This window comes from Megachile rotundata, chromosome 14, assembly GCF_050947335.1.
Source record: "Megachile rotundata isolate GNS110a chromosome 14, iyMegRotu1, whole genome shotgun sequence".
In the NCBI taxonomy this organism is placed as follows: domain Eukaryota; kingdom Metazoa; phylum Arthropoda; class Insecta; order Hymenoptera; family Megachilidae; genus Megachile; species Megachile rotundata.
Genome location: NC_134996.1, coordinates 9,553,183 through 9,569,254, shown reverse-complemented (window position 1 = coordinate 9,569,254; position 16,072 = coordinate 9,553,183). Strand labels below are relative to the sequence as shown.

The 16,072-nt window shown below is 36.7% G+C and overlaps 1 protein-coding gene across 5 annotated transcripts in view; it reads left to right on the top strand.

The window, feature by feature from the left end:
* The window catches only part of LOC100875077 (multiple PDZ domain protein), a 122,340-nt gene that overhangs the window by 23,675 nt on the left and 82,593 nt on the right, over positions 1–16,072 (top strand). For 4 of the 5 annotated variants that reach the window (XM_076539884.1, XM_076539882.1, XM_076539883.1 and 1 more), the window contains exons 6-7: positions 11,487–11,629; positions 13,731–14,050. In XM_076539884.1, the coding sequence (XP_076395999.1) occupies positions 11,487–11,629; positions 13,731–14,050 (463 nt within the window). The remainder of the gene's footprint in view (positions 1–11,486; positions 11,630–13,730; positions 14,051–16,072) is intronic. The other variant, XM_076539885.1, reaches the window with a different exon arrangement.

Here is a 16,072-nt window from a genome sequence, read left to right as displayed (position 1 = left end):
TAGGAATTTAGGAAATTGGGAAATGGGGAAATTAGGAATTTGGGAAATTATGGAATTGGGAAATGAGGAAATTGGAAAATTAAAAATTTGTGAATTGAGAAATTAGGGAATTAAGAAATTGGGAAATTATGGAATTGGGAAATTGGGAAATTAGGAAATGGGGAAATTAGGGAATTGGGAAATTGGAAAATTAGGAAATGGAGAAACTAGGGAATTGGGAAATTGGGAAATTAGGAAATGGGGAAATTAGGGAATTGGGAAATTGGAAAATTAGGAAATGGAAAAACTAGGGAATTGGGAAATTGGAAAATTAGGAAATGGGGAAATTAGGGAATTAGGAAATTGGGAAATGGGAAAATTTGTGAATTGGGAAATTAGGAATTTAGGAAATTGGGAAATGGGGAAATGAGGAATTTGGGAAATTATGGAATTGGGAAATGCGGAAATTAGGAAATGGGGAAATTAGGGAATTGGGAAATTGGAAAATTAGGAAATGGGAAAATTTGTGAATTGGGAAATTAGGAATTTAGGAAATTGGGAAATGGGGAAATGAGGAATTTGGGAAATTATGGAATTGGGAAATGCGGAAATTAGGAAATGGGGAAATTAGGGAATTGGGAAATTGGAAAATTAGGAAATGGGGAAACTAGGGAATTGGGAAATTGGAAAATTAGGAAATGGAGAAACTAGGGAATTGGGAAATTGGAAAATTAGGAAATGGGGAAATTAGGGAATTAGGAAATTGGGAAATGGGAAAATTTGTGGATTGGGAAATTAGGAATTTAGGAAATTGGGAAATGGGGAAATGAGGAATTTGGGAAATTATGGAATTGGGAAATGAGGAAATTAGGAAATGGGGAAATTAGGGAATTGGGAAATTGGAAAATTAGGAAATGGGAAAATTTGTGAATTGGGAAATTAGGAATTTAGGAAATTGGGAAATGGGGAAATGAGGAATTTGGGAAATTGTGGAATTGGGAAATTGAAAAATTAGAGAATTGGGAATTTGGAAAATTAGAAAATGGGGAAATTAGAGAATTGGGAAATTGGAAAATTGGAAAATTGGAAAATTGGAAAATTGAAAATTTGTGAATGAGGAATTTGGGAAATTAGGAATTTAAGAAATTAAAAAGTTGAGGAATTAGGTAATTGGGAAATTAGGAATTTGAGAAATGAAAAAATCAAGGAATTAGGAAATTAAAGAAATTGAAAATGAAAAAATCAGAAACTCACAAAATTTGAAAGCCTAAAAATTAAAAATCTCTAACGCACCAAAAAGTCTACAACTGTGACACGCCACAATATGAGCCCTAAAAATAAAAAGAAAGGACAGTACCCCAAACATCTCAATTATCAGACTATTTGAAACTCCGCCCCGATCGTTCTGAAAGTCTCTCGCTTTCAATTTCCGTTGATCGTTCATCCTCGATAAAGGAACATCGTTTACTTTTTTACCTGTTTGACCCATAATCGTGGGCGAAACAAGAGGAGAAACAGTAAGAACAGGCGTTCGGTATGGCATGGCAGAAGGAAAAGAAGGAATTGTAGGGGTGGGTGGGTGTACTTGGGTGGGGTAGAAAGAGGGTGAGAGAGATTCGTTATTGATTCGAACTCGACACAGCTTGGTGTACAGTCGTAGCAGACTGTATCGTCGATGTACAGAATCGACTTACACAAACGCCGGGGACAGAAATGTGCCCTCGGTTAGAGTGATGGATGATCGCAGCTTGTATCGACAAACAATCTCTGGGAAATCCTGTTATGGTGCTGGGAAGCAACAGTATCCGGTGAAATGGTGTAAACCGAGGGTCTTGTAAACGGGCTTCTAATGGTCAACGTTATTACACCTGCTTTATTGCATTTGGGACTAATATTATTTACGAGTTTATGCTGTTAAAAGGGCATAGTTAATTCGTTTATTTGAATTTTTGGTATTTAATTATTTAATTATTCAACTTGGTAGCTTATAGTTTGGAAATTTTTGTAATTTGAAAATTTTTCAATTTCCAATTTTCCAACTTCTATATTTTCCAATTTCTAAATTTCCCAATTTCCAATTTTCCAACTTCTATATTTTCCAATTTCTAAATTTCTTAATTTCCAATGTTCCAACTTCTATATTTTCCAATTTCCAAATTTCCCAATTTCCAATTTTCTAACTTCTATATTTCCCAATTTCCAAATTTCGCAATTTCCAATCTTCCAACTTCTATATTTTCCAATTTATAAATTTCCCAATTTCCAATTTTCCCAACTTTTAAATTTTCCAATTTCAAAATTTCCCAATTTCCAATTGCACAATTTCTAAATTTTCCCAACTTCTAAATTTCCCAATTTCCAATTTTCCAACTTCTATGTTTTTCAATTCCTAAATTTCTTAATTTCCAATTTTCCCAACTTTTAAATTTTCCAATTTCTAAATTTCCCAACTTCTAAATTTCCAATTTTCCAACTTCTATATTTTTCAATTCCTAAATTTCTTAATTTCCAATTTTCCCAACCTTTAAATTTTCCAATTTCTAAATTTCCCAATTTCCAATTTTCCCAAATTTTAAATTTTCCAATTTCCAAATTTCCCAATTACCAATTTTCCAATTTCTAAATTTTCCCATTTTCTTAATTTCCCAATTTTCCCAACTTTCCCAATTTTTTCAATTTCCCAATTTTCCAAATATTTAACTTTCCACATTTTCAATTTTCCAACTCACCCAGTATCATCAATATAAAAATATTTTTTATAATCAATATATCAGAACAGTAGAATTTTTTGTCATTTTGAAATCTGATACGAGCTTCTGTTAAATATGATCCTCCCTTATTAAAGTAAGGTTAAATACCCTTTCTCAGGGTTAGGGTTAAATAATGAGGATTCTCCGGATGTAATAGTGAATTAATTATTGGTACTGTTATGAATAATGAATGTAGGATTACAATGAGGGTAGCTAATGATGACGAAGAGGATGAAGATAATACCTTTGTAAGAACATTACCTTTTATCAAAACAATATCCAAGATATCTTTGTCATATTTTTTAAACATTTCTATACAATTTTTTCTATATAAAACCTACTATTATTTGTATAATACGCACAGAGTAATTTGTAGAGTAATAATTGTTTTTATCTCTTAAGGTTTGAATGATCAAATTATTACTAATTTGACAAATTGTTATGGATGTGAAGTCTTCCTTAGAGGGACTTAATGATGATGGAAGAGGTGAAAATGATCATTCGATGAAGTTAAAATATACTTCGTAAGCGTTTAAAACATTATCTTATCTCTGATATTAAATTTTTGCTCTCTGCAAACTTTAATTAATCATAAGAATATATTTACCTGATATTTGAAAACAGCTACCCACTTTGAAGTTTCTCTTTGATGCTCGCAAATTGGAAAACATGCAACTAAAACCCTTTGAAGTCTCAGAAATAAATTAGAATTTTTAAATTTGCCAGGATATTAGCTGTCTCAGAGGGCTGGAACAGGAATCACATACATTTAAAATAAACTAATTTCAGTTCGTAACAAAATGTAATATTCCTATTACAAAGATAAAGTTTGTACTTAAGTATCCCTGTATCCTTCTATTTCTACAATCCCTATATTTCGATACTTCCAGTAAACGGAACAAAAGGAAACTATGTCAAAGCTATTGAAATTCATGCCACGTTTCAGCCGCTATATAAAATTTCAAAGTTTCGAATCCGTTAAAAAATGTAAAGCGCATTTGCGTAAAATGAAACGGAATTCTGTTGCCTCGGGCAATTTTCGAGATATAAGCTCGCCGGTCGGCGAATTATTAACAGGATGAAAAAGGAAAATAGGCGTGTCCTTCGCCCTTAAGCGAGGGTGTGTTTCCCTTCGACTTAAACGATGAAATATTAATGAAAAAATAGCGTTACCCCGCCGCTTTCTCTTTATTAATATTTCACGCCTGTAGCCCTGGCAAGAAAATTGCTTTCCCAAGTAATTTATAAATCGCGAGCCATCATTATACGCGGCGAATAAACGAGTCAATTCTCGAGCGATCGTCGCACTGCCATTTCACGGATCATTGTCGCGAAACGTCGATACTCCGCGTGTTTAAAATAATTTTATATGCCCGTATATAAATTGCCAATCGATGTTCAACGGTCGTACATAAATGACGCGAAAATATGGAGAACGAGAGAGAACGGTTGTATTTCATTATAAATTATTCCGTTACGGCGATTTATTTTCCATACGAAACTTTCAAATTAAACCACACGATTTAGGTATATAGCTTTCGTATCTTTAATTGGGAAAATGTTAACTGTAGAATAACAGAATGCGAATTCTTTGTTTGGTTTTTTTTACGAGCGTTGATTGCGAAATTCCGAAATATATTTTATTACTGAATTTTTCGTATTTGGTAGATTTGATATTGTTCATATACTGGGTGTTTCACAATTAGTGTAGGTCTCTGAAATGATAGCTGATGTGATTCTGAATAAGATTTTCCTTCGCAAAAATGGAATTTGAAGCTTCGTTTTTGAATTATTAAGGAGAAACGCGGACCAATCAGAGCGCGAGGATTATGCATGCGCAGACGCGAGAGAGAGCTTCCAACTTAGCGGCGCATGCGCAGACGCGAGAGAGAGCTTACAACCTAGCGGTGCATGCGCAGACGCGAGAGAGAGCTTACAACCCAGCAGCGCATGCGCCGACGCGAGAGCAACAGCTTCGAGCTAGCGGCTGAGTGGTAAATGCAATGTATAGTATATTCAACGCTTAGTGAGTGCAACGCGTAAGAAATCAATGCGTGGTGAATGTAACGCGTGGTAAATACAAGGCGTGGCAAGTACTATGCGTGGTAGGTGCAGCACGTGGTAAGCAACGCGTGATAAATTCAATGCGTGGTAAATACAACGCGTGGTAAATATAATGCGTGGTTAATACAACGCGTGGTAGGTGCAGCACATGGTAAGCAACGTGTGGTAAATTCAATGCGTGGTAAATACAACGCGTAGTAAATACAATGCGTGGTAAAGAACGCGTGGTAAATACAATGCGTGGTAAATACAACGCGTGGTAAATATAACGCTTGGTAGGTGCAGCACGTGGTAAGCAACGCGTGGTAAGTGCAGCACGTGGTAAATACAACGCGTGGTAAGTGCAGTACGTGGTAAAGAACGCGTGGTAAATACAGTGCGTGGTAAATACAACGCGTGGTAAGTACTACGCGCTCAGCCGCTAGCTCGAAGCTGTCTCGCGTCTGCGCATGCGTAATCCTCGCGCTCAGATTGTTCCGTATTTTTCCATAATAATTCAAAAACGAAGCTTCAAACCCCATTTCTGCAAAGGGAAATCTTATTCAGAATCAGCTCCTCATTTCAGGAACCTCTATCAATTGTAAAACACCCTGTATTGCACTGAAAGATCAGAATTCTATAACTGAATCGAAAATTTGCGGTTCCATAAATCGAAACTTGAAAGAATTACTGAACTGTGACCACGGTTACTAAATTTTTCTACGTATTTCTAATCTGTTACTTAAGAAGAAGTATCCTGTTAGAAATTCATAAAGTTTCTGCAAATCTCATAGGAAGTTTGAGTTGCTGTTAAAAATTTCATTCGGAGTTGGAGTTGATGTTATTGGAATACTCTCGTGTGTATGAACACTGCATTATTTGAACCTTTTTTCTTCCGCGACATCATACTCGTGCTTCAATATGAAGCTGAAACATTTTGTATGCATAGGTTTGATTGTAGCACGACGTAATATAGCCTGGTTGCATGTATGTGCAAAGTTTACATAGCATCGTAATATCTTCGACTATGGTGAACTAGGGTGTTTGCTCTAAAAACTGTTAGATTGTTGCATATCGGAGAGTTTGAAATGTATAAACTGGTGTGACTTTGCTCATGGAAGTATCACTAAATGTCCCTCATAGCATCAATTTAAAATTTTATTTAGTAAAAATCATTGCTTGAACAACATATGTATATTAGATATTATATTAGAACTTGTTGATAAGCCATTTTATGTTATGAATATAATTTAAAAATGAATACAGTCATATTCATCAGACTTTTAGCTGTAGATTGACATACCATAAGCGCCATTTTGTGATACTTTTCAGTCATCATTTTGAGCCAGACTCTTTACTATCTATACTTGTTAAGTATTTGTTATAACTTGCTTGTCAGCCATTTTGTATTATGAATATAATTGAAAGGTTGACATGGTCGCTTCTATTAGACTTCAAGCTTCACATCGACATACTATAAGCGCCATTTAGTGATACTTTTCTGTCATCATTTTGTGTCAGACTCTTTAGAATCTAAAATTGTTATTCACTCGTTAAATCTTGCTGATCAGCCATTTTATATTATGAACAAATTTAATAAATTATCACAGTTATCTCCTTCAGATTTCAAGCTCCACATCGACATACCATAACCGCCATTTTGTGAGACATATGTTCCAAAATCACACCAAACATCACGTTCCTCAAACTTGTCAATAACAGCACACCACGTTACATGTTCACCATCAAAAAGTGAAAAGCGCATAAAAAATATGACGGTAACCATAGACGACGGGTCTTCATTGAACTGAATAATTTCATAGCACCCCATTGTTCATCTTGTGAAGCTGGCAAGCTGTACACCAAGTTCGCTCGCCGGTGTACAATAAATCTTTTCCTAACCCTTATTCGCTCACACACGGCCCTTTTCATCCGTCTTCCCTTTTTAAATATCCCCGTCTTTTCTTCCTTTCTTCGCGTCTTTGCAGCTTCTTTCTCTCAAGTTACTGTTCGAATGAACGGCCTGCGTGCTCTACGCTTCTCGGACGATAAAATCTCCGCGACTTTTCACGGATGAATGAAGATTCATGCGCCGCCCTGCGATAAATAGTGCCTCGGAAAATTTTCAGAGATGAATCTATCAAGCTGCGTTATGTATTTAAGTGCGCGATGAAGTAATCTTGAATAATGTTTCTGCTCACTTTTTATTGAGCGCTTATTTCATCTCCTGCGGTGATTTATTGCGTAGGGGGTGTAAATTCATATTCAGATGTGGCTGAATGTTTACATGAGGGAAATATGTTTTTCGATTTTTGGATATTAAATTTGTTGTGCTTACAAGTCTCTGGATTTGAAATTCTTGTATTCACGGTTGGGTCTAGAGTTAGACCCAAGTTGGGGGTACAACTATGCTTTTATAATAATCTACAAATGTTGATTATTTGTAGTTCTACCATTCTCAGGTCTGTCAATGCATCTAAAATGTCCAACGTCCCCAGGTTTTACAGATATCAATCTTGCAAAATAATAAGCTCTCCTACAGTTATTAAAACACCACACGCATGTATACTAAAACTCAAGCAACCATAATGGCAATATAATATCCCGCCTCGGTTGAAGCAACCTCCATCGCGTCCATAAGAGGTGAATTAACACGATACCAGCTCGTAACCTTTAATTTATTATGCAATCGGATTTCCATTCACCGAAGTTCATTCGATAATTCAAAGTATGCTTCATTATTGAGGTAACCTAGTTACTTTAGCGCGGCCATATCGGCGGCGTGGAGATTCAAGAAAATTTATGCGCCACAAACGCAACGTCTACTCGAGGAGCACAAACGTTTCCTTCGTTTCTTGATAAAATAAACCGGCGAAGTTATTTCCGATCGATATCAAACGAACCCCCTTCCGCGGAACTTCTTCCCGTTCGCGACAAAGCCGAAGACAAACGGCGCAGATTGTTAAACTCCCGTTTAATTCGGCGCTGTATAAACACTTCGGCGATGAATGAAGCCCGGTGAAATCGAGTGTAAATGAGAAGCTATGTTTGCTCGACACGCGGATTGAAGTGTCTGTTGAGCTTCCGAGTTCCTACTCTTTGAGGAGCACACGTGTAAGGAACTGCGCGAACAAACGATACGTGAAAATCATTTTAGAAGAGGAAACAATTTATTTTATTTGTTATCTTGTTCTGTTTGCTCTTTGATTCTCAATATTTATATTCATACTTGTCCTAATCTTAATCCAATTTGATATAACTTAGCCTAATCTTAATCTAACTTGATCTAACTTACTCTAATCTTCGTCTAACCTGACCTAACTTACCCTAATCTTAATCTAACCTGACCGAACTTACTCTAATTTGACCTAACCTGACCTAAATTACTCTAATTTTGACCTAACCTGACCTAACTTACCCTAATATTAATCTAACCTGACCTAACTTACTCTAATTTTGACCTAACCTGACCTAACCTACCCTAATCTTAATCTAACCTGATCTAATTTATCCTAATCTTAACCTAACCTAATCAGTTATAATCTAATCTTAACCTAACCCAATCTAACTTACCCTAATCTTAGTCTAACCTGAGATAACTTACCCTAATCTTAACCTAACCTGATCTAATTTATCCTAATCTTAACCTAACCTAATCAATTATAATCTAATCTTAACCTAACCCAATCTAACTTACCCTAATCTTAATCTAACCTGTCCTAACTTATCCTAATGTTAATCTAACCCAACCTAACCTAATATAATTTTAATCTAACCTAATCTTAACCTAACTTAAGTGAATTCAAACCTAACTCCAATCTAACCCTTGTTCCAATTAAACTATTTATTCTGAGATAATTGTATTTATTTTAGTGTTAACCGCACATGTGAACGATAAATGATGTGTGCATTAGCGCAGTTAGGTTTAGCGTTAATCAAGTATCCCGCAATCAGTATCGCGGTGAAAATGATCGATAGCTAAACGGAACAAGCAATGTAAGCATATTTCTGGCGACCGAATTCCAAACAGTGTGTCAATCAGGAAATTCGAAACAGCTCGAGCTGGCATAACTTTGATCGAGGGAAAATTTGGAGCACAGGTTAGCGTGATCGGTAGCGTTGGGTATCGTTAGCTACGGCCGAGCCGGTGAAATTCGCTTTGGCGGAAATTAGGTAACGCAACCGCTATCGGCCCACTAAATACCCTTTGCCGAGCTTAAAGCTTTCACCTCTGCGAACGCTTGAGCGTGTGTACTCGACCGAACGAACCTATCGACGGATCGATCAATGAGGATAATGACGTTTTCGAGGATTTTCCAAAATACAATGCTCCTCTTCCCATCGGGCTTTTGATGCCACTCTCTGTTTTGCAACTTCCTACCTTTCATCTTTAAACCCCTTAAAATTGCTACGAAACTATTTTGTTGCACTATCTCTGTTACTTTGAGAGATTAACGCGGAATCTCGTGGAAGAGAAAATTTGCAGGTGTGTTTTCATTTCGAAATTAGTTCACGTATCGCGAACCAAAAGTTGAATAGATTAATACATGAGCGACCTAATTTTTCATACACCCAGCACAAAGGGGCACATATACATTGCACACAGGTACAATTTTATATTTAATCTCTGTCAAGTATAATTTATTTTTGTAACTGAAAAAGTACGATACGATAACGTACACGCGATATATGCACGTATATGTATACCGTGTGACGCTGATGTTTTTGCGATAGTTTGAAAGAAGACAAAAATGTCACCGTGAAAAGGAGAGATAACAGATGGTTTGAACAGCGACGTATTGGGATAACAGAGATTCTGGTTCGTTTCATACCGTTCGTTGTAATCTATCATGAAATCTGAAGTTCAAAAGTGAAGATCAACGTGACAAGACAGTCTGTCAGCTCATTTCTGATAAGACAGAAGTCCTTGTTTTTTGGACCGTTTCCAAACGCGACGCTTTTCATCAATGGCTTTCTTGGAAAGCGATTTTATTTTTATACCTGCTTTATGTTATTTGAAACTTTGTCGAGGGCTCAGGTTTGAGAGTATGGAAAATTAAGAAATTGGGAAGTGGGAAAGTGGTTGTTGGGAAAATTGGACATGGGAAAATGGAAAAAGGGAAATTGAAAAATTTGGAACAAGAAAAACTACAAATTTAGAAATGTGGAAAATTAGAAAATTATAATTGAAGAATGGGAAATTGGGAAAATGGGAAATGGGGCAAGTGGAAAATTGGGATATTGAGAAAATGGGAAAATGAGGAAAAAGGAATTGGGAAATGGGGAAGATGGGAATTGGAAAATGAGGAAAAAGAAAATGGGAAATGGGGAAGATGGGAATTGGGGAAGATGGGTAATGGGGAAATGGGAACTTGGGAAAATGGGAACTTGGGAAAATGGGGACTTGAGAAAATGAGAACTGGGGAAAATGGGAACTTGTGAAAATGGGATCTTGGGAAAATGGGAACTTGAGAAAATGGGAACTTGAGAAAATGGAAACTTGGGAAAATGGGAACTTGAGAAAATGGGAACTGGAGAAAATGGGAACTTGGGAAAATGGGAACTGGGGAAAATGGGAACTTGGGAAAATGGGAACTGGGGAAAATGGGAACTTGGGAAAATGGGAACTTGAGAAAATGGGAACTTGGGAAAATGGGAACTTGGGAAAATGGGAACTTGGGAAAATGGGAACTTGGGAAAATGGGAACTTGGGAACTTGGGAAAATGGGAAATTAGAAAATTAGGAAAATGGGAACTGAACAACGTGGAAAATAGGGAAAATCAGACGTGGAAAAATAGGAAATGGGAAAATAGTAAATGCAACTAAAAATTTACCAATCCATCAATCCAGAAATCTACAAATTTTCCATCTTAAAAATTCAGTAAATCTCTTCTGAACTTTACAAATAAATTTCACTCTCCACAAATGCATCTTTATGGCGATACAAAGCGCGGTAATAAAGCCCGACACTATAAAGAACCTAGATTATTTATTCAACCAAGATTATAGCGTGATGTACACAGACATTAATCTTTTCCATTAGCATATTCTTCATGTTTCGTTGATCTCCAATTTGCATCACGGTTAGACGGAAATGGCACATAAATTCAGTAGGTTTAGCGGATGACTGTCTCAATTAGCTCCGTTAATAGAATGTAATGGTCTGGGGAATGAATTAGTGCATCGATTCGATGAAATTCTGTTTAATAGAAAACGGACATCGAGGAGATGTTATCACGATTCAGCATTGATACATCCTTTCTATCTTATTATATCAAAATGTTCTTCATAATCTCTGATTTTATTATTCAAACATTTATTAACACTTTGCTATTTCATTACAGTATATTTACTTAACAATAAACATATTGATATTCATTTACTTCTAAATCTTTATTAATCCATTATTTTTTAATTAATATTCATTTATTAACAAATAACTATTATAATAAAATAGTCAAGTGTCAATTAATTTTAGTAAATGACTTAATAAATTAATTTAACAAAAATTTATTATGAAGAAGCTTCTTTTTATTATTATTGGACTACATTGAACTTATGCTTTTTAATGTGATGAACTAAATTATATTGTTTTAAGGGAAGAATGTAAATAAATGGTGGTATTTTATAAAATGTGTGAATGTAGAAATTTTATGTGATTTTTAAGTTGGTTGAAAAATTTTTTTAATAAACCATGAACTGCTCTGTTCCAGTGATGGTCGATTGGTAGAAGGAGATCAGATATTGGCGATAGATGGACAGCCACTAGACTCGAACATCTCTCATGAACAGGCAATCTCGATTCTTCAGAAGGCACGTGGTCTGGTTGAGTTGGTCGTAGCAAGAAGCGCCCAAGGTAATTGAATTTCAATTCTTTCCCTTCTTTTTCAAATAATCTATTAACACTGTCAGATCTATTATTGTTCATTGTTGCAAATTTAATTCAATTAAATCCCAAATCCCGTGATCCAATAATTATACCATAAAAAAATAATTTAATCAATGTCCTCTAAATAAATGAATTTAATAATTAATATATCTCAGAAGAATAAATTTTGTGATTAATATATGCTAAGAAAAAAAATAACAATTAATATATCCTTAAAAATGAATTTAATAATTAATATATCTTAGAAGAATAAATTTAGTGATTAATATATGCTAAGAAAAAAAATAACAAATTAATATATCCTTAAAAAACGAATTTAATAATTAATATATCTTAGAAGAATAAATTTTGTGATTAATATATGCTAAGAAAAAAAATTAGCAATTAATATATCTAACAAAAAAATTAATTTAATAATTACCACATCCTTAAAAAAATAAATTTGATAATTTATATATCCTCAGAAAATAAATTTACTATTTAATGTATCCTTAAAACTTCCCTTAATACAATCATAAATGTAATATCACCTCAAACAAAAGTTACATTTAACGACATGATAAAAGGAGGCCACTTGATATTCTGTTTTCGTGGTGAAACTATCCCGTCAAAAGTGACCAGGTAATTTAACTAGTTTGAAAATTTCAAATATGATATCCGGTGACCGAGGTATCGACTAATAGGAACTCTGTGTGGTTGGCAACACTGAAGTTCTGAACAACTCCGCAGTGTAAAAGTATCATGCGTTACCAGAGTACCAAACTGGATTACCTGTGGTGTTCATGAATTTCATGCTCGTCGAGCTAGAGAATATACCGCAACTTTCGTTTTATCATTTGCAACCTTTGAAAGAAATTATCAACCAATGTGAATAATTTATTTAAACTAAAATTGGGTTGTTAGTTTGATAATTTGTTTGATCTAGGTTACATATTATTCTAGATCATATGAGAGATATGTCGTGGATGCAGAATCATATGTGATTCTCAGCTTCATATGATGCTAGCTCATATGTGAAATCTAATTTTATTCTAGATTATATGAGAGACATATGATAGATATGCAATCATATGTGACATAGGTCATATGGGATGTCATGTGGAGATCCTCATATGAACCAGATTAGGACTCCAGAATAGGAAGATCTTAGGACCCATATTATCCTACATCATATGAGAGATATGTCGTAGATATAACATATGTGATCCTCAACTTCATATGATGCTAGCTCATATGTGTAATACATCATACATATGAGATGTCACATGTAGATCTTTAGCTCTATATGAAACGTCATATGTAGATCTTTAGCTCCATATGAGACGTCATGCATAGATCTTTAGCTTCATATGGGACGTCTTATGTAGATCTGTAGCTCCATATGAGACGTCATACGTAAGATCTCTAGTTTCACATGAGACATCATATGTAGATCCTCAGCTTCATATGAAACGTCATATGGTAGATCTTTAGCTCCATATGAGACGTCATGCATAGATCTTTAGCTTCATATGAGACGTGATATGTAGATCTTCATATGAGACGTCATACGTAGATCTTCAGCTCCATATGAGACGTCATACGAACATCTTTAGCTCCACATGAGACGTCATATGTAGATCTCTAGCTCCACATGATTCTAGACTACACATGTATGGAAAATATATCACAGCTATCAAATCACATATGACATACATCATATGCAACCCCCAGTTCTCCAGCTCCATATGATTCTACACATGTAACATACATCATATGCAAGATCACACATGACACGAATCATACAGAATGTCACACATAGATCTCCCAGTCCATTGATTCTAAAACACATGCATATATCATAGTAACACATGTGACATATGTGATATCACACATGTATGATACACCATGTAGACAAAATACCACAGATCCTCCAACCGTGCACTATTATTTGTTTAAAAGTATTCAAGCTTGCACTGCCATATATCGCCACGATTCACGTGACAGTAACCACCCGGTGCAATCGTAAAATTCTCGTAGCAATTTATTATCCATGGCGCTTGTAGAGGCATATTTTTCTTTCGGACAGACGTTGGGAGCTCTTTGCAAACGGATGAATTATCCGGAGCGTCGAGTTCGACAGCGGCCGCGGGAGCAGGTGTGTCCATCATCGGCGGCGTTGTCGGCGGTACAACGAACCAGACGATTTCCGACAAGGATCAATCGGTGTCAACCTCGTCCATCGTTACAGCAGCGGCGACCTCGAAGTCCAGCCAACCAGTCAGCACCACCTCGGCAGCAACACCGACACCGACACCACCGACATCGACCCCGGTGCCTGGGGGCCTCGTTGTCGAAAGGAGCCCCTCCGCCGTCAGCGACGCCTCCAAGAGTGGCTCTGACATGGTGGTAAGTATCGACATCATGCTTTAACCCCTGCGTGTCAATAACCTCGGCTACACTGACGGCGATATTGATAAGTCGACTTCTATACCATATATCCGGATTTTCTTATTAATTTCTGGGTGAAATATGATGCGAAATTCTCTGCACTATTTTTGTTAAATAAGGTAGAATTTTGTTAATCGGTAGTAGCTTTGGTGAGGGATGTGATGGTAAAATTTTGCAAATTCGTAAAGGAGGAGGATTTCAAAAGTTTGAGTGCTTCTAGAGCGATTCCTCTTCCTATATCGCCATAACGGGTTAACGAAAGTAGCTCGTTCGTCATCGAAATTCGACAGAAATCCACACCAGCGTCACCTTACCCTTTATCTCAGCTCAGAAAAAAGTTGAAATATTTACCGACATCGGATCCTCGAAGATATGCCCTGCGGGTCAACGATATGCCCCGTCAATGGTATCATCGGAACGTCGGTTTGGCAAACACGGCTCCATAATGTTCCAGCTAGCTCGAGTTTCGTTGAAAGGTTGCCACTCGGTGTCGAGGAGGCATCGTTCCTCTTCCTGGCTCCTTTGTGTCCCCTTCTTCTCCATCGTCTCCCCTTTTGTCACCGAAAGACTCCTCCGGGACGCGATAAAGATTCACGGCGATATAAATTGCCGATCGATCGGTTCGATCGTCGTTGTAATTGGCCTCATTTGGATACAGCCACAGTTACGCCTTTTTTCCTGGGCGAATTCCTCCTTTCCGTCGTTTCACGCCACGGCAACAGGAACGGCCGCGCCGCGACGCCGGAAATAGAATTATTGGCGGCGCGATTTTACCGGAGATGGCACGGTCACCGTATTTTTCACGCCAGATTTGTCGGGGCTTCTCGAGGAGATAACGATCGCATTATTTCAAAGGATGGGCCAATTTCTCCTTTAGAGCTGCCATTTTTTCTTTTCGGTGCGGCGGCTTTTTATAAGTTAGATATATTGCAACTTTCTATTTATGAGATATCTGTGCTTGCGTTCTTTTATTAACTTTATTCTATTTGGGTTTCTTTAGCGGGGATTTGATGACATAGTTTACATCAAATTGTAGTGGACTCGTGATATATTGCCGTGGATACGATCTTTTAGGAAGTTCTTGGAAATGGCAATATAAGTAGATTGAGAATGCAGAGAGAAGTTTAACGTGTGGCAGTACAACGTACAGCGTGGCAATATAATTCGAGGAGAAATAATGTGCTGAAATACAATGAACGGCAATATAACGCGTGGCAATATAGCGTGTAGTATGTACAACATATGGTGATATAACGCGTAGGAATATGATGCAAAGCGATGCAGTGTGCGGAAATACAACGTACGGCGATATAACGCATGGCAATATAACGCGTGGCAATATAGCGTGTGGTATACACAACGCATGGTTATGCAACGCATAGAAATATAATTCAAAGAAATATAATGTGTGGAAATATAACAAACGGCGATATAACACGCGGCTATATAACGCCTGGCAATATAGCGTGTGGTATATTCAACGTATAGTGATGCAACGCATAGGAATATAACGCAAAGCGATATAATGTGCAGAAATAGAATGTACGGCGATATAACACGCGGCGATATAACGCGTGGCAATATAGCGTGTGGTATATTTAACGTATGATGATGCAACGCATAGGAATATAACGCAAAGCGATATAATGTGCAGAAATAAAACGTACGGCGATATAACACGCGGCGATATAACGCGTGGCAATATAGCGTGTGATATATTCAACGTATGATGATGCAACGCATAGGAATATAACGCAACGCGATATAATGTGCAGAAATAGAACGTACGGCGATATAACGCGCAGTGATATGTCACATGGCGATATAACGCGTGGCAATATAGTACGCAATATTTGCAACGTATGGTGATACAACGCGTAGAAGTACAGCACAAAGCAATATAACGTACAGAAATACAACATATGGCAATATAACGCGTGGCAATATAACGCGAAAGAACGAAACCATAAATGGCACATT